The 19,695-nt window shown below is 40.0% G+C and overlaps 1 protein-coding gene across 4 annotated transcripts; it reads left to right on the top strand.

The window, feature by feature from the left end:
- Window positions 1–1,390: 1,390 nt before the first annotated feature.
- Window positions 1,391–18,627, top strand: SLC25A51 (solute carrier family 25 member 51). Of its 4 annotated transcripts, XM_090274446.1 has the most exons (4): window positions 1,391–1,520; window positions 3,868–3,997; window positions 5,110–5,234; window positions 15,308–18,627. In XM_090274446.1, exon 4 carries the CDS (start codon window positions 15,350–15,352, stop codon window positions 16,241–16,243), a length of 894 nt encoding a protein of 297 aa, XP_090130572.1. In that variant the 5' UTR covers window positions 1,391–1,520; window positions 3,868–3,997; window positions 5,110–5,234; window positions 15,308–15,349; the 3' UTR covers window positions 16,244–18,627. The 4 variants fall into 4 exon arrangements, with proteins under 4 accessions (XP_090130572.1, XP_090130570.1, XP_090130571.1 ...); XM_090274444.1 differs by lacking the exon at window positions 3,868–3,997; XM_090274445.1 differs by lacking the exons at window positions 1,391–1,520; window positions 3,868–3,997 and adding an exon at window positions 1,527–2,026.
- Window positions 18,628–19,695: the final 1,068 nt, after the last annotated feature.

Raw genomic sequence — 19,695 nt, 5'->3', positions numbered from 1 at the left:
AAGAGGAATTGAAAAAAAAATGAGGAGAGGCTTAGGAACCTCTGGGACAACTTTTAAACATGCCAACACCTGAATCATAGGGGTGCTAGAAGGAAAAGAGGAAGAGCAAGAAATTGATAACTTATGTGAGAAATAATGAAGGAAAACATTCCTAATTTTACAAATAAACAGACATACAAGTGCAGGAAGCACAGAGAGTCCCAAAAAAAATGGATGCAAAGAGGCCAAGACACATCATAATAAAAATGCCAAAGGTTAAAGATAAAGAGAGAATTTTAAAAGCAGCAAAAAAAAAAAAAAAAAAAGAAGAGTTACCTACAAAGGGATGCCTTTAAGACTATCAGCTGATTTCTCAAAAGAAACTTTGCAGGCAAGAAGGCACTGACAAGAAGTATTCAAAGTGATGAAATACAAGGATCTACAACCAAGACTACTCTATCCAGCATTTAGGATGGAAGGGCAGATAAAGTGCTTCCCAGACAAGGTAAAGCTAAAGGAGATCATCATCACCAAGCCATCATTATATGAAATGTTAAAGGGACTTATTTAAGAAAAAGAGGACCAAAACCATGAACATTAAAATGACAAGAAACTCACAACTATCAAAAGGAGAACCTAAAAATAATAAAAACAAGAACAAACTAAGCAAACAACCAGAATAGGAACAGGGGACCATTTAGAGGGTTATCAACTGGGAGAGGGAAGAGGGAGAAATGGGGAAATGGTGCAGGAATTAAGAAGCATAATTGGTTGGTTCAAAATAGACAGGGGAAAATTAAGAATAATATAGGAAAGGGTAAAGCCATAGAACTTATATGCACGACCCATGGAAATGAACTAAGGGAGGTTAAATTGCTGGAAGGAATGGGGGTATTGGGGAGAGAGCTGCAAAGAGAAAAGAAATTGGGACAGCTGTAACAGCATAATCAATAAACTATACTTTTTTTTAAAAAAGTGACTTAGATGTCCTAAAACACACACACACACAAGTGTTCTGTAAATTGTGGTATTGGCAGCTGACAAAAGGACACTCCGAGGGTTTAATGAACTAACCAAGGCTGGAAAGGGAGGCTAGGTGGGGCACTTTCAGGTCTTTAAGGTACGCGCTTGCTAGCCAATCACAACTCCCGGTTCCCACTGGCCCTCCCACAGGCTGCACAGGAGAGAAAGCGTTGGCTGTTTCTGGCACGGCAAGGCCGCCGTACGGTACCAAGGTTACGGTGTTCTAACGAAGCCCCAATACCTTACGACAGGTGTGATGGATGACCCTCTCCACCTGTCCTGCGCCGGCAAATCTACTCCAGGGGAAAGCCTACATCCCCCGACTCTCGCGGTTTTAAAGGAGGGGTGTGGTGGCGGCGGCGTCTCCTTCACGTGATAGGGCTCGGGCGGAGCAAGCGCGTCACGCTACGCCCCGAGAACTGGGGGTCGGTCACGGTCTGCGCCTGCGCGGGCTCGCTAGCTCGCCGATACGCCGGCCGGCGGCTACCGGGCCTGGAGCCGGGTGCCGGCGGCGATGGGTGAGTGCCAGAAGCACGCGCGATAGAAGCACGGGGTTTCCCTCGGCCTCGGTGTGGATGGCGTGGACGCATGGGGGAGGGTCTGAGGAGGCCGCCTGGTCCTGGCCCTCCGCGCGCTCACACTGCGCCCACCGCGACGCGGGTTCCGTTCTCTGCTCCCGAGGTTCTTGGCTCCGCGGGGCTTCGCTGAGCCGGGAAGGCGTCTTGTCGCCGGAGCGAGCTTTTCCCGCGCAGGGTGTTGTGTGTTTTTTCGGGCGAGCACCGAGCGGGGAGGTGCCTCGGAGCGCGCTGGAACCACTGGACGGGGTGGGGCCGGGCTCTGCCTGTGCCCTGGGAGAAGGGCGGCGCTGGGACGGCGGGAGGGCCCCCGCCCCTCGGGGTCTGGGATTCCGGACCCCAGACTATTTTTTGAACGTCGGAAAAAGAAGGGGCAATCTAGTCCAACTCCCTCGCCTCCCTTGCCGGTCCTCTTCTCACAGATTGGCCACATGGGTGTCTGCAGAGAGGTAAGTTCAGCAAGACAGCCAGACAATGCTTATTCTGCGACACCATGTTGCTTCGCGTTGTGCGAAACTCATTGTCCAGGCTTTTTGTGGGGAGGGTGGGGAAGGGGGAACGGTATAGTTAATTGTAAATCTCTGTCCCGATTATTTGGTATTAAGCTTAGCTAGATGGAGCATGTCGATTCCTCAACTATAGTTATCCTTTCGGCGCAATTTGTATTTTGTCCCTTCCAGCTATACACAGCTGGTCGTAATTCACACCTTCTCTTTCTCTGCCTGTAAGCTGTGAAGCCCATAAAATGTGCAGTGACCTTGCCACTTGGAGCCTCCTCTGCCCTTGCTTTGAAAGGATTCCATAAAATTAAAAGGTGCAAGGGCTTGTCAGGTCCCCTAGTGGTTCCAGAGCAAAGGTTAGGCACTTTGGAGTTACCTTTAGTGCATCTCGGAAAAATCACAGGCTGTTATCTCTAAGAGCAGTGGACTTACCTGGTCTCTCCTTGGTAGTAAGCCTAGAGAAGTGGATTTTTAAATTACAGACATTGTTTCGTATTATAATAGCAAGAGAGTGTCATAACAAGGACTAGAACCCAGGTTGATCTTGTTCTGAATGCTGAGTCAGACTTGCGGACTAGTGGAATTCACAGCCTTTGAGAATTACAGTCGCCTTCCCCCCAGTTTTTCACAAAGACTTCTCTGCTGGGATCACATCTGCGGCTTGTTTATCTCTTTGGGCTGTAAGTATTTAGACTTTACACTGTTTCCTTATGCAGTCAAGTTTGGCACTTGCAGTTGCTTGAAAGTCAACTTTATTAACTTTGCTTCCTAATATTGAGATAGGTTGAGTGTTGGTAAATAATTTTTGCAATTATTGCAAAAAAAATTATCCATGTTAAAGAACTTCAAATGAGATAATTTAGCAAAGGAATTTAGCAGTGTTTATAGTATAGATAAGCATACAACATTCTAAATTTTATTTCCCCAGAATACTGTGCACACCATCCTTGCTTCTATTGCTAAGTTAAAAACCCGGTCATACCATCTTGGTGTGTAGGATGAAACTAGAGGGACGACTTTAAATCTGTGAAGTCTGGGTTTCATTACATTCCTTTTTCCTGTGTTGAGGCCTTTTTTTTAAAAAAACAAACAAACCTGAGACTTTAAATGTACAGTAATGGTCTTAAAATGTCTTAAAATAGTTCAATACAGTGGTCAATACAGTGGCTAACCTGTTTAAAAACAGCCCCATTATTCCTAGGAGTCATTACAAACTGTGAATGAAGTAGCTTTATTTTGCAAAATTTTGGAAAGTAATGCTAGTAACATTCTAGTAAGAATTTAAAATGAACATGGACAAAATATTGTTCAGGTGCACAAATAACTTGGCCTGTATTATCAAGGAACATATATTGTTAAACAGCTTGTAGGTGGCAACATTAATTAAAATATGTTGTATTTAGTATGTACTAATGAAATTTTTTCATTCATAAATTGTCACAGTGTGTTATTGTGTAATCATATGGATGTTAATCTGAATATTTTTGTTGATTATAATGTTCTGAAACTGAAGAAAACAAAGCATTACATAGATATAAAGCATTTCTATGCTAGTTGTAGTATAATACTAATAAGAGTTTTTAAATTCACCTTGGTCAGCTAAAACAAGAAGTAAGGATACAAGATTAAATGATTAATAATTATCAAACTATGGCAGACTTGATTAAGAAATTTTTTTTAACTAAAAATGCCATTGGCTTCTTTAATTGGTTAAGAGCACAAAATGTAACAGGCAGAAGGTGTGTTTAAAAAAACAAATTAAAAAGTTGTGTGTGTTTTTTTTCTCCCAGTTCTCTCAAGTCAGATACATATACACCCACAAAAATGGTGTGTGAAGGGAAACTGTCATACATAAGAAGTTGTATCCTGAATTAAAGGAAACAGCTATTGAAACAAGAATGAACACAAAGTCAGCAACAGGTTAACAATTTTTTAAAACTGAGTCTTCAAATGCATGGCAAAGTGCTATCGTATATAAAGTTAAAGTACTGCTAGATATGAAAGAAGAAGTCTGTAGCTTTTAGCAAGAATGCTTTTCCAGAAGAACAAGTCAGAACAACACAATCAGTAGACCAAGGAGGGTATTGGAATTCCCACTTCTCATATCTGTGCTAGAATATTCTGTTCATCCAGAATGGACTAAAATGTCAGGCCAAAGTGGACATTTTTAACATTTCTTACTCTATCCATTTGACGTTCTCTGTTTCTTTCCCCCTTACCTTGTAACTCAGCATGATCCAGCAGAAAGAGGGCTACTTTTAGAATTGGCTATTTTCTTTTGATGGGGGGGTGAGAATGTCGTAGAACCTGGGTGCTCTATGCTCAGGCATCCGAGTGGCATCCCACTGTTTGCCAGAAACTTAGCAATGGACTTGGTGAACTTGGATTCTCACTTGCTTTGTTCTCCCATAGATAAAGGTCAGCTTGTGGAGGGTGTATATGTCCCTGAACCTTTGAGACTGAAGGACAGTTGCCAAATGTCAGGTTCCATTTCTGTAGGATCTTTCCTGTGGGTCATGAGAAAGATGCTCTTTTCCTGAGCATAAATAAAGCATATACACACACAAGCCCAAACAGGCTTGGACTCTGGAAAAGGGTGCATATACAATCATCCCAAATCAAAGCCTCTGTGGCAGAGAAACAGAAGATGGTACAGATGGCGAGATGACCCTCAGACCAAAATTCTCCACAGAATATCTTAGAGTAATAAAAGTTTTTTTGCCAGAAGGAAAATGCATAGCCTTTAAATACTAAATAAAAATAAGCTTCTAACTCAAAAATTATAATAAAATAAACATAGACAAAGCAGGAGAAAAGTGGTAATAAAGAGGAAAAATGTTTAAAAACTGAAAAATAGTAAAATTGAAAAAGGCAAATGCTAGTTCTTTGCCAAGATGGGAAGAATGTAAACTAGATAAACTGGCTACCCCACTCAAGAAAGAATATAAGTACATAAGGTTAGATGTATTTTTCTTTTAAAATAGCAAATGCTTTGTAAGACTATATAAACAACCCAAAATTTTCTTTTAAAGGACTTTCAGTTATCAAAATTGACTCCAGAAGAGAGAACCTAACAGACCATTAACAATGGAAGAAATTGAGGATGTTATCAAAAAGCTACCGTTCCTCAAAACACCAGGTCCAGATCGTGTTACAGGTGAATTCATTTTGTTTTGTTTGTTTTTATTTAAGTATAGCTGGTATACAATGTTATATTTCAGGTGCACAATAGTTAACATTTATGTACCTTATAGTGTGATCACCTCACTAAGCCTAATAATCATCTGTCACCGTGCAAACTTATCACAGTATATTATTGGCTGTATTCCCCTTCTACAGGTGAATTCTTTTAAAAATTTTTTAAATTTAATTTTAGAGAAAGGGGAAGGGAGGGAGGAGAAAGGGAGAGAAGCATCGATTTGTGAGAGATACATCGATTGGTTGCCTCTTGCACACCCCCAATCAGGGACCTGGCCCGCAACCCAGGCATGTGCCTTGACTGAGAATTGAACCAGCGACCCTTCGGTTCGCAGTCCGGCGCTCAATCCACTGAGCCACGTCAGCCAGGGCTATAGTTGAATATTTTTTAACTCTGAAGGAAAAGATCATTTTGATAAGATTTAAATTGTTCACATCCTAAAGATGAAAAAATAAGATTCTTTTTATAAGCCAGTGGGACATTGATACCTGAACTTGACATGGTGATAGTAATAAATTGAAAACTTTGTTATGAATAGTAATGTGAAGGTTTAAGATATTATAAAATAAAATATTAGCCAATGGTATTTAGCAATACATTAAATGAATATTTCATCATGGCCAAATAGGACTCATACCCATATTAAAAGGGAGAGTAATTACCAAAAAACATGCTAATGTGTACACCAAATAAGTAAATTGGAAAGAGTAATAATAATTTATCCTTGTTGAACACCTGTTGTGTTCTAGACTCCTCTCCTAGCTGCATTACATTAATTAACTAGCCTGTGAGGTAGGTAACATTCTGATTTTATAAATGAGGAAACTAAGCCTCTACAGAAACATGGAGTAACTTGCTAAAAGTCATACAGTAGATAAATGGTGGAGCCAGGATTTGAGCCCAAGCAATTAGCTGTAACTCTTAAATGTTACGTTTGGTTCTGCCTCCAATATCCATATGATCATCTCAGTTGCTTCCTAAAAGCATTTGACCAGAGTTCAAGGGTACATTTCTGATTTAGTGTTTGTGGAAAGAGGTGGAAGTAGATAAACTAGTAAAACAGGAGTAATGTATATATTCCCTTCCCATGTTTGAAAACTCTTAAGAGGCCATATTCTCAGTTGATTATTAGTACTAGAAAAAATGGAATCCATTTTTATTTGGAACATAATTCCCTAGTAAATAATGATGGGCAAGGGCTTAAAGTATAATTGCAGAAATACTATATGAATTCTTAGAGTTAATGCAGAATGAAGTTTTAGAGTTTTCAGCATAATTTGTCAGATGAGATTCTAGCACTGGAAAGCCATGCTTTACTTCATGTTTGTAGCACAGTCCCAAGGGTGGGTAGAGATAGGTGGTAAACAAGGGAATGTGGAGTGGGAACATACCTGTGTTGTGATAGGTAACTGGTTACCCTGTGTAAGCTTGAAACTGCTAGGACTTGAATTTTGAACACTCAGGTGACAAGAACTCCCTGTTTCTCAAACCAAAAGCCAGTATTATGCTAACTGTAATCCCTTGCAAAATTCCCAGTTGTCAAGAAAAATATCAGGATGTTCACTGTTACCATAATTTAATTTTGTTCAGGAAGTGTTTGCCAATCCAATAAGGTAGAGAAGAGAGAGACATGTTATAAAGGAGAAGGCAAAATTTGTGAAACATATTATGTATAGTGAAAACTAAAGCAAATCCACCAAAAGAACTGAGAAATAGATTTGGTAAATTGGCTGGTTCTAACATTAAATAACAGAAGAATTGGTAGCTTTTTCATATGCAGATAAAAAAGCAGTTAGAAAATTATTTGGGAGAAAATAGCCCATTCATAATAGTGACCAAAAAGGCAAAATACCTAGACATTCAAGATCTATATGAAAAAATCCAAATGCTACTAAGGTTTGTAAAAAGACACAAGTAAATAGGAAGACATCATGTCCTTTTAAAGGAAGGTTCAATTTTGGAAAAGTTCTTTAAATTTGTAAAGTTGCTTTCACTATAAAATACCAACAAGATTTTGGTGAGGAATGCAACAGAAATACACTAAAGTTTATCTGGGAAAGTATGAGAGCCCGGACAGCTGGTAATTCTGATAGGAAGAGTAGAAGGGGAAGTCCTACTAGGTAATGAAGTCTGCCCTGATGCTGCAGTGGGTTAAAACAGGTTGCTATAAGGGAAGAAATTCTAGGCTAGTGGCTGAGCAGAATGGAGTGCAAAAATAAATGCAAAATGCCTGTGGGTATTTAGGTGTGCTCTTATCTTTGCCTTACTCTTTATACTTGGCCCTGGCTGGTTTGGCTCAGTGGATTGAGCGTCGGCCTGCGAGCTAAGTGTCGCTGGTTCGATCTTCCAGTCAGGGCACATCAGAGAAGGAAAACTCTGACTCCAAAAAAAAAAAAACCTCCGCTGCCTTGCGGCATACCTCTTCAGGGGAAAGGCTAAGGGAGTAAACCCCGACAGAAAATCCGGAGCCGGAGTCCCTAAGGCGGTTCGACGTTGTAGTCAACACCGGCAACTCCTGCGGCGCACCTGAAGCCAAGCTGTATTGACTCCGTCTTTCCCTTGGACCCTTCAGCTGCGAAGAGAGGGGGGGTCTGCTGCATGGGCAACAGCAGACCCTCCATATCACCCTGCCCAGGCTCTGTAGCTTCAGCTTCACTGGAGAGGACACTCCAGCGTCATCGCAAGATGTCGATTCAACACGGGAGGAGACAGATACCGTGTCACTCCCGAGTTGGACTGCACAGCCATTCTCGGTGGTGCAGATAGACTCTTAAGAAGCTACACCATCGTCTCTCGAGACGGACGGCTGCCAACGAACTCTTTATACTGAAGTTCCAGAGAGATTACAGAAGAGATAATAAATGAAAGCATAAAAGTAGTGGAAGGTAGCGTGGATTACTTGTTTATAATTGTAGAGTAATGAAGGCCTTCTAAGAAGGACACAAAACCTAGAGGCCCAGATCGATAGATTTAGTATCCAAGTTAAAAACTTCAGTATCAAAAATAATATAAAGTGGGGAAGTATTTGCCACAATTTGATTAATACAGGATTGATTTTCTTCATATGCAAATAATTGTCACAACTCAGTAAGGAAAGACATGAAGTGCCTACAGAAAAATGGGTAACATGAAAGTTTATAGTAAAAAACATTCAAATAATTAAAATGAAAAATGCTAGATTTTATTCAAAAATTTTAAATGACAAAGTGAGGTTTTTTTTTTAACCTATCACTTTGGCAGAAATAGCAGTTCAATACCTGATGCTGGAAATCGTAGGGAACTTGGTACTGGCATATACTTAATGAAAATCTAAATCATAAGTTTTCTGGGGGCAGTTTAGGGTAACTGAAGTTAAAATGCATTACTCTTTGAACCAGCAATCCCATCGTAAAGGTTTACCCTACAGGTAAACTTGTGAGCATTCACCCAAGCAAGGTATAGGTACAGAGCTGCTCATTGCAGCATTGTTTAAAAGCAAAAAACCAAACCAAAGCCAAAAGAGTAACCATAAATAGGAAATAGAGTAGATTATAATTAATTATATAATGTATATAATTATATAATACATCTATTTGATAGAACACTGCAACCATTCAAAACACTGGGGTATCTATGCTGTTACTAGAAAATTCCAAAATGCATTGTGGAACCCCTTGCTTTTGTTTACTTAGCAGTGTGTTCTTTTGTTGTATTTTTAAAATGAAGGCGAGGATGGTGGGGGTGAGGAGCAGTGGAGTGAGTGTGACTAGAGCCAGGCTGACTAGTGCAGAGGTTTTCTCTCATTTGTCAGGCAGATGAAGAGGACGCGAGCCAGGACAGGTTGTCTGGAGCAGAGGCTGTCTGTGTATTTAACTGATTTACAACTCTATTTTTCTCTTAAAAAAAATTTATTTTGCCCATCTTTTTAAAATGTGTTCTTGAATGCATAAATTTAATGTGTAAATATTTTTCTAAAAGAAGTAATTACATTCTTTTATCAATATTTGTTTAAATGATTCATTTGTTTTATTGGATCTACAAGCAGCCCAATTCTCTTGCTTAAGAATAGCTTTAATACCTGTCAAAATTAGAAATAATTCCTCTCTCTAAGCCAGATCTTACTTTATTTAAATGGCAGTGGAACAAATTTTGAGGACACCAGGGGACAGTATTTCTTGTCCCTTTCTTCCTTATCCATGGTAGTGCTAAGCAGCATTTAGGTGCAAGTCCCACTGCTGCTAGCCCTCTGCCCAAAGTGAGGCTTCTTCAGTGAACAAAGTGTTTTGGTGCCCGTGGGTGGACAGTGAAAGACTGGCCCCCTGGCACCATTGAGTTCTGTAGGTGTGACCCCGGACTCGGTGGGGAGAAAAGTTTCCTGACCCCTCTTATTGCCGTCCTTAGGGAAGACTATGGGCCTGCAGTGGTGCCTAGTCATAATTCTTCACATCTGAGCATAAGTTTATCTTTCCTAATAGAAACATGATAATCAGCTCAAATTCCAAACAGAGGCTTTGGGCCAAAGTATGCATGCATTACATTTTTTTTTAGCGTAGTCTATCTTCAGGGAAAAGGACGCACAGATCTTGGTGGGATTTACTCAAGGAAAATAGTTTATTTCCATTTGCTTCACATGAGGAAGGAAAAAAAATACAGTGTTAGAGTGTCTTGGGATCTTCCTGAGGGTCTCTCCATCTCCCACCCATATTGTATTCTAGGATAGCGGTTCTCAACCTGTGGGTCGCGACCCCTTTGGGGGTCGAATGACCCTTTCACAGGGGTCGCCTAAGACTATCGGAAAATGCATATATAATTATTGTTTTTGTGATTAATCACTATGCTTTAATTATGTTCGATTTGTAACAATGAAAATACATCCTGCATATCAGATATTTACATTACGATTCATAACAGTAGCACAATTACAGTTATGAAGAGCAATGAAAATAATTTTATGGTTGGGGGTCACCACAACATGAGGAACTGTATTAAAGGGTCGCGGCACTAGGAAGGTTGAGAACCACTGCTCTAGGACATAAGTCAAGTACAGCAGTCCCCTCAAGTCCCAGTTTCAGCTACCATGGTCAGCCCAAATTTGAAAATATTAAATGGAAAATTAGTAAACATATGTTTTCCATTGCATGCTGTTCTGAGCGGCATGATGAACTGTCATGCTGTCTCCCAGGACGCGGTCATCCCTCTGTCCACCCCACCCATTAGTCTCTCAGTAAGGAGCCCCCTCAGTTACTAGATTGACCATCGCAGTATCACAGTGCTTGTGTTCAAGTGACCTTCATAGCACCCTGATGCTGCGGCCCAGGACCTGTGTCATTCACCTCCCTTCATCCATCATGTCGGCATTATACCAGCTCATCATTGCAGGGAGAAAGCTGAGCAGTTTATAGTGACGTGTGTGTGGTATGGGAAGGAAAAAAACATAACAAATTTGGTTTTTTAATCATAAGTCAAAGACCTAGATGAATTATCTGGTCTATTTCGTTTTTTTTATTCAATATTTGTGGACCATTGAAACACTTACATGTAGGCTTGTGTGGGGGGTGTAAAAAAAAAACCCATCATAAACGTTACCATCCTAAGTGTACGGTTCAGTAATAGGTATTTACACTGCTATAAAACAGACCTCCAGAACTGAAACTGTAACCATTGAACAATAACTCCCTGTTCCCCTTTTTTCCAGTCCCTGATAACCACCATTCCTCTTTCTGTCTGAATTGGACTGCTTTGAGAACCTCCTATAAGTGAAATCATACAGTATTTGTCATTTTATGATTAGCTTATTTCACTTAGCTAACGTCTTCAAGGTTCCATCCATACGTGACAGGATTCCCTTCCTTTCTGTATATGTATCCAGAAGCGGGATTTGCTGGATCATAAGATAATTCTATTTTAAACTTTTTGAAGAACAGAAGAATGGCCGTAATTTTTTTTTTTTTAATCCTCATCTGAGAACATTTTTTCATTGCTTTGGAGAAAGAGGAAAGGGAAGAGAGAGAGAGAAATATCGATTGGTTGCCTTCTTGTACATGCTCCAGTCGGACATTAAACCTGTAATCTGGGTATGTGCCCTGATCAAACCAGTGACCTTTTCAGTCTATGGATGACACTAACCAACTGAGCCACACCAGCCAGGGCGCACCATACAGTTTTCTGTGGTGGTTGCACTGTTTTACATTCCCACCAATAGTGCACAATGGTTCCAACTTTACTACATTCCCATCAATATTTGTTCTGTTTTCTTTTTTCTTTTCTTCCCTTCCTCCCTCTCTGCCTCCCTTCCTTCCTTCCTTCCTTATTTTTAGTAGGGGCCATGTTAATGGATATGAGGTGATACTTCACTGTGGTTTCGATTTGCATTTCCCTGATGGTGAGTGATGTCAGGCATCTTTGTATGCTTGTTGACCATTTGTATATATTTTTTGGAGAAATGTCTTTTAAAGTTCTTTGCTCATTTTTAATCAAGTTTTTTAATTTTTGTTGTTGAGTTGTAGTTAAATGTGATTTTTTTTTAAAGTATATTTTATTGATTATGTTGTTACAGTATCACAGTTTTTTCCCCTTTGCTCCCTTCTGCCCAGTACCCCCCTTCTCTCCAGCAATCCCACTGCCCCTTAGTTCATGTCCATGGGTCATGCATATAAGTTCTTTGGCTTCACCCTTTCCTGTATTATTCTTAACTTCCCCCTGTCTATTTTGTACCAACCAATTATGCTTCTTAATCCCTGCACTGTATCCCCATTTCTCCCCTTCCCCCTCCCAGCTGATAACCCTCCAAATGATCCCCATACCTATGATTCTGTTCCTATTCTGGTTTGCTTAGTTGGATTTCGTTTCTATTTTTTAGATTGATTGTTGTTGATAGTTGTGAGTTTGTTGTCATTTTAATGTTCATAATTTTGATCTTCTTTTTCTTAAGTAAGTCTCTTCGACATTTCATATAATAATAGTTCGGTGATGATGAGTTCCTTAAGCTTTACCTTGTCTGGGAAGCACTTTATCTGCCCTTCCATTCTAAATGATAGCCTTGCTGGATAGAGTAATCTTGTTTGTAAGTCCTTGCTTTTCATCACCTTGAATACTTCTTGCCAGTCCTTTCTTGCCTACAAAGTTTCTTTTAAGAAATCAGCTGAAAGTCTTATAGGCATTCATTTGTTGGTAGCTCTCTGCTTTCCTCTTGCTGCTTTTAAGATTCTCTCTTTATCTTTAACCTTTCGCATTTTAATTATGATGTGTCTTGGTGTGGTCCTTTTTGGGGCTAGGTTGTTTGGGACTCTCTGTGCTTCCTGGACTTGTATGTCTATTTCCTTTGCCAATTTTGGGGAGTTTTCCTTCATTATTTTCTCACATAAGTTTTCAATTTCTTGCTCTTCCTCTTCTCATTCTGGTACCCCTATGGTACAGATGTTTGCGTGATTAAAGTTGTCCCAGAGGTTCCTAAGCCTCTCCTATTTTTTTCAATTCTTGTTTCCTCATTCTGTACTGGTTGACTTTTTTTCTTCCTTATGTTCCAAATCATTGATTTGAATCCTTTCCTTCACCATTGGTTTTGTATGGAGTTTCCTTTGTTTCATTTAGCATAGCCTTCACTTCTTCTCTTATGCATTTGCCATACTTAAGGATATCTGTCAAGTCTGTGAGCATCTTTATTACCAGTGTTTTGAACTCTGCATCTGTTAGGTTGGCTAGCTCCTCATCACTTAGTTCTCCCACTGGAACCTTGATCTGTTTCCCCTTTTGGGCCATACTTCTCTGTCTCCTCATCTTTACAGGCTCCTGTGTTTGTTTGCCCCTGTGTCTTAGGTAGAGCTGTCACACCTGTTATGTTGAAAGGGGCAGAGCCTTAGGTATTTGTCAGTATAGGGTGACCCGTTTCACCACATTGTGGTGCTGTATGTTGGGGAGGGATCTGAGAGGGAATAGTGCCACTTGCTCAGCACTTGCCCCTTTTCCAGGCACTTCTCCCACTTTCGTATGGGATTGGTGCCTCTCTAGCTGTTGCCCTGGCCATTGATCCCAGAGTGGGTGGGTCTGCGGATGTTCGAGGACCATGGGGCCCTTTAAACAAGCAGTCTCTGCTGAGAGACCAGCAATTTCTTCCTCTGCCCCAACCCCCACTGGTCTGTACAGTCAGAAGCAATGAGGCTTGATTTTCCCCGGTGCTGGGACCATGAGCTGTGCAGTCTGGTGAGGAGCTGGGAACGCTCCTCAGGTGTCCCTCCTGACTTTTTAAAACATGTGACTGTGCTTTCCACCAGCCTTCTGCTGCTGCTGCCACTGCTGCGACCACCACACCATGTCCTCTCTGCCCCGCCTACCTGTCTGAATGAGTATTTCTTCTTTATATCTTTGTTGGACTTCAAGGCAGCTTGATTTTCTGGAACTTCTGGTTGTCTCTAGTTTTGAGGTAGTTACATTCCTTCTTAGTTGTGGAGGGAGACATAGCCTGTCTGTCTACGCCTCCGTCTTGGCCAGAAGTCCCCACATTCTTTAAATGTGATGTTTTATTGTTAAGGAACTTAAAACAATTTTGAAATATTTAGCCTGATACATCTGAAATATAAAACTACCATGTTCCCAACTAAGGGTGATTTCTGCAACTATTTCTGGGATGTAGGAAATGTTCTGGGTGATCTATTTGGATCCTTTTTGGGGGGAAATCGGCTTCAGATGACTGACAAGGACAATCTTGCCACTTTAAAGAAACGAATATATTCTAGGGGTAGGATTTTGGCTTAGTTCCCCTCAGTGGGCTAAGTCTATATATTTAGTCTTCAAATCTTTTTCAGCGTGGTCTGTTACAGCCACTTTTTGTCTCGGAGCAGCCTCCCAAAGTCATTGCCATCTGTGGAGTGATAGCAGGGGCAAGAACCCTGGAGCCAGGCAGACTTCATTTCAACATTCCAGCTCTACCAACCATGGACATTTCGTTGGTAAAGCTAGGAAAATAATACTTTATGGAGTTGTTTTGAGAATAAATACATGAAAATAACAGTGTAGAGTACATATCTGCAGGCCTTATTCAACCCTGTTCTTCCAGCCTCCACTTCTCAAAGTGCATGCTTGGTGTCCCTTACCTGTGTTTCCACGGCACATTTGTCATAGAAGATACTGCACTATGGTGTCATTGTTCACCTTGGCAAGTCTCCTATTAAATTATGAGTTCCTTGCCTTTGAATCATGAGCACTTAGCAGAGGGCCCAGTTCAGAGTAGGTACTGTATAAGCATTAGTGAATGCAATGATTGAATACATGTCTTGCCATTTTATTTCTCATGGGAAGACTTTGATCTGTTTCTGAAGGATAATGGTATATACTATTATGTAGTATAGATAATATGGATGAACCAGTCCAGTGGTTCTCAAATTCTTTTGATCTCAGGAACCCTTTACACTTTTTTTTTTTTTTTTTTAATTTTTTTTTTTTATTTTGGTTTTTCAATTACAGTTGTCCCCTTTTCCCCTAATTTCTCTCCCCCACCCAACCCACCCCCTCTCCCGCAATCATATCCCTCCCCGTTGTCCATGTCCATGAGTCTTTTATATGGAGGAACCCTTTACACTTAACACATTGCGTATGGGTGGCGAGAATTCTCGTCATTTCTAAAAGGCATTTAAATACCCTGGTACACAACATGTTAAAAATTATTATAGATGCCAAAGAGCCTTTATTTACGTGGATTAATATTTGTGTTCTTAGAAATTAAAACAAAATTTAAAAATATTTATTAATTTACTTTAAAATAGCAATGATGAACTCATGTGAATATAAAAATTATTGAGAAGAGTGTGTTTTATAATTTTGCAATTTTCTCTAAGATCTGGCTTAAAAAGATAGGTAGGGTCTCACATCTCCTGCATTCAGTCTGTTACAACTTGTTTTGGTTGAAGTATATGCCAAAAATCCTGCTTCACATAGTGTGTAGTTGGAAAAGGGAAGATCTCCTAGCCCACGGAAATGGTCTCTGGGACCTCCAAGGGTCCTCTGAAAATACAACACTGTATTTAAAGGTTTGCCTATTGTCATTTTATTATTTTTAGGTTAAAAAAAGTCCTTCATGAAGAAGAAAAATCTTAAGCCACATGATGGATTCAGAAGCTCATGAAAAGAGGTCTCCCATCATAACATCTTCAAAACAAGATATATCACCTCATATTACGGATGTTGGTGAAATGAAACATTATTTCTGTGGCTACTGTGCAGCTTTCAACAACGTAGCGATCACGTACCCCATTCAGAAGGTCCTCTTTCGGCAACAGCTTTATGGAATCAAAACCAGGGATGCAGTGCTTCAGTTGAAGAGGGATGGATTTCGAAACTTGTATCGCGGGATCCTTCCTCCACTAATGCAGAAGACGACGACACTAGCGCTTATGTTTGGTCTATATGAGGATTTATCTTGCCTTCTCCGTAAGCACATCAGTACCCCAGAGGTTGTAACCCGTAGCATGGCCGCATTACTTGCAGGGACAACAGAAGCAATTTTCACTCCATTTGAAAGAGTTCAAACATTGCTTCAAGACCACAGGCATCATGACAAATTTACAAACACCTATCAGGCTTTCAAAGCACTAAAATGCCATGGAATTGGAGAGTATTATCGAGGCTTGACACCTGTTCTTTTCCGCAATGGCTTTAGCAATGTCCTGTTTTTCGGCCTTCGGGGTCCCATTAAGGAGCACCTGCCCACCGCAACAACTCAGAGTGCTCACTTGGTCACTGATTTTATCTGTGGAGGTCTGTTGGGTGCCATGTTGGGAATCTTGTTTTTTCCCCTTAATGTTGTAAAAACTCGCATGCAGTCTCAGATTGGTGGGGAATTTCAGTCTTTTCCCAAGGTTTTCAAAAAAATTTGGTTAGAAAGGGACAGGAAACTGACAAATCTTTTCAGAGGTGCCCATCTGAATTACCACCGGTCCCTCATTTCTTGGGGCATAATCAATGCGACTTATGAATTCTTATTAAAGGTTATATGAAAGAAGGCATCAGTTAAGTGCCATTTATCAACTGACTAGACCTTCAAAGAAGGAAGCGGTTTGGCCTTGTTCCTAATTAGCCAAATTTAGTGTGCTAAGTTCAGGGCACAGTGAATTACAGGCAAAGCTGTTTTCCTTAAGCACCAACAAATTCAGAATAAAATGTTTCAGTAGGAAAATTGAAGGGTTTTTGGGTTTGGGGTTTTGGTTTCTAATTATTATCTGAGAACTTTAGGCTAATTGCCTGGTTAATAGCTGTTTCTCTGATGGATGGCTTTTGACAAGGAAATTAATAGCAAAGACAGTCTTTTTCCCCAAAGTCTTTTAAGTGTCTGTATTGAAACAAGAGGCCATGACCAGCCAGAGAAGAGGCTCTCAGGGCCCCTTGAATTCTCAGGCTTACTTTTATTACTCCATTTCTTGCTTCTCTATTCGTAGGAGTTGCAAAGGGTAGTCTTTGCTAAACTTAAGCATATACAGCAGAGGACAAAGGAGCAAGACAGAGAAGAAAGGAGCTTAATAATCATAGGCTTTTCGTGATAAGTTGCTTGTATTAGTTTTTGAAACAAAGCACCTGTTGGGATAGTCATTATCCAAACTTCCTACTCAGATATGGTAGACTCAAGTAGGTAATGAAAGTCCCATTTTGCTTTCTAGGTTTGAAAGTTTTCTGTTTAATTCTGAATGTGACCTGTCCAAAATATCCATATGTTAATTTCACTTGTCTCATAGCCAAAAGATGAGGAGACTTAATTTTTTGTCCTAGGCATTTCATCCTGTTTTATATTAATTGCATACAGATCAAACTCTCTTTAGCTTAATTTCTTTTTTTTTTTTTTAAGGTTTTATTTATTTTTTAGAGAGAGGGTAAGGAAGGGACAAAGGGAAACATCAGTCAGTTGCCTCTCACACGCCCCAAACGGGGACCAAACCTGCAACCCAGGCCTGTGCCCTGACCAGGAATCAAACCTGTGACTTTCCACTCTGCAGGGTAATGCCCAACCACTGGGCTACTCCGGTCAGGGTTTATAGCTCAATTTCTTTGAATTACTGTTGCCAACTTAGTAAACAGCTTTGGGTCCCCCCCTCCCCCTTAGGATATTAATTTGTCTTATTCAAGTATTCTATTCTTTTGAAACTCCTTTAAAAAAAAAACACTGCCATAAAATTTTATTTTGGAAGTCTAATAGGATCTCAGATATTTTTCTGATTTCTAAATGTTTTGGGGGAGGGGGAAAATTGGGATAGCCTTCACCCCAAAGTGTTAGCTGTCTTTTTTTTTTTTTTTTAATTTTACTCTTGGAAATAGAGACTTCTATTAGGATTTTTACATTTTGGGGACCCAACTTTACCATTTTATCATTAAAGTAGTTTGAGAGGATAAGATCTAAATGAAGGTATTTGAAGGGTTAATTTTAAATTTCTAGAAATTGGTAAAATAGCTGGATAGATTGATTACTCATGCCTTACCTAACAAAAACTTACTTGTCAAAGGAATCAGATTTAAAAATATTTTTCCAGATAAGGCAAAATGACTCATACACCAATTGAATAATTAATGAAACACACAAAACAGCCGAAAAAGCAGTTTATCTTTTAAAAACCTATATCTGTAACTAGGTGATTAAGATTGCTTTCCAGCATCTGACATGGCAGAGTAGTTAGGTTTCTTATTACCAGTTTTTCATCATTCTGGGTAATTGCATATGAAAATGTGCACATACTGACCAAAATAAAATCAGGGTCTCATTTGGTAGTTTACGCAGTTTCTGGGCAGACAGTCCAAAAAAAGATGTTTACCTCTACATGCAGTATGGCTGGTCAGTTAAAAGCATCCTTCCAACCAAAAGGATTAGAAAGCATAATGAAGCATTTGTTAGACAGTGATCAAGCTCAGGAGATTTACAACTGCTCTCTTTGACAACGTTGTCCTAGCAATGGCAGTTTACTTTAACAACCAAGGTGCAGATGTAAAAGTTGCAGAAAACAGTGTCACCAAATAAATGTGAGCAGCATCCTTTTGCCAATCAAATAAGAGTCAAGTCAGGATTTCAAGCGGCTCTTTCAGAAATGAATGACAATGGTAGTGTGGTGTGTGGCCCCCTCACTCATGTGTGTACTCCTGGGCACGTAGAGGTGCTCAGCATGTGGCAGGCGTGTTAGCCTGGGGTCATGCCCTGGCCCCAGAAATGGACTCCATGGGCCTTGGGTTCCACGGCGCTTCCTCTTGTCATACACTCCATGCAGGTGGTAGAAATCTTAAGTTCCAAAGCACTTTTGTGAAATACAAGTGAAGTGAGAATTTGAAGGAGGATGCTTTGATTTCTGCTGTCTCAAATATGTGGCATTTACAAACAATAAATATTTTTAATGATTTTAACTTATACTATTCTGGGATTTCTTTGTTACTTTTTACAGCTTTTGAAGACCAAACTGCAAATACGTTACCAGGGATGGTTTTGTGTTGTCCTATAGACTTCTTAAATTTGACAAAAAATTCAACAGGACGTAACTAGCAGCTTTGTCTGAACTTTTAAGTCAAAATGTACTAATAAGTAGATTCTGACCGCTGTTTTTACCTTCAGTGTGAAGTAGTATAGTAATTTTGAAAAGACTGATATGATCGAATAACTATTTGAAAAGCTTTAAAAATGGCCCTTCTGTTGCATATGTGATGCAGACGGCTCATGAGCACAGGGCACTGCTGGTCTTGCCTCCTGTACTTCATGCCTGATGTTATGGGTGCATAATTCACACACACCGAGTGGTAGCCCTCAGGACTGCGCCACAGAGTAAACACAACCTCTATATGGTGGCACATTTGTGTTGGAGACTAGGCTGATGTTTTTGTTTCAATAGTCAGTATTTATCTTACCTTATAGTTACATTATCCTCTGCCATGTATTGTGAACCGTGCAGTAAAACAGAATTGTGCTTATGTAATCATCTTTGGAGACCTGAAATTCCTTAGCTCGATCACAGCGGTGACACTGGTTTGTACAGACAAATAAGAAAATAGTGGCTGGCAGCCAGGGTGTGTGAATGGGATCTAAAGGGCTTCATGGTCAGCTACTCCTGTTGACCGGCCCTGGTTCAGTGCAGATGAAGTGCATAGCATGAGGGGTGTGCAGTCAAAAGGAAGGCGAGACAGGAGATCACTCTTGAAAGACTTCATTTCTTCTAAATGAAAATAATTCTCTTTTCCCATGCATTTAATGTATATCAAAGACTTGAACTGGCATTCTTAAATTTGAGACTTTTAGTTTTTAATGGTATCTTTTTCTGGTAGTTTAATATTAAATATTTGCCTAAATGACTCCCAAATTGTGGGGCAGTCTCTACATGTTCAGTTTTTAAAGTTTCATTAAAAGTGGTTAAGAACATAAAGCTGTTTTTATTTGATGTTTTGCATTTTGCAACTATGTGACTTTCAATGAGACCTGTTAATGTTT

This window comes from Furipterus horrens, unplaced genomic scaffold, assembly GCF_987537825.1.
Source record: "Furipterus horrens unplaced genomic scaffold, mFurHor1.1.pri manual_scaffold_4, whole genome shotgun sequence".
In the NCBI taxonomy this organism is placed as follows: domain Eukaryota; kingdom Metazoa; phylum Chordata; class Mammalia; order Chiroptera; family Furipteridae; genus Furipterus; species Furipterus horrens.
The sequence above is the reverse complement of the archived record's forward strand: the minus strand, read 5'-3'. Positions and strand labels throughout refer to the sequence as shown.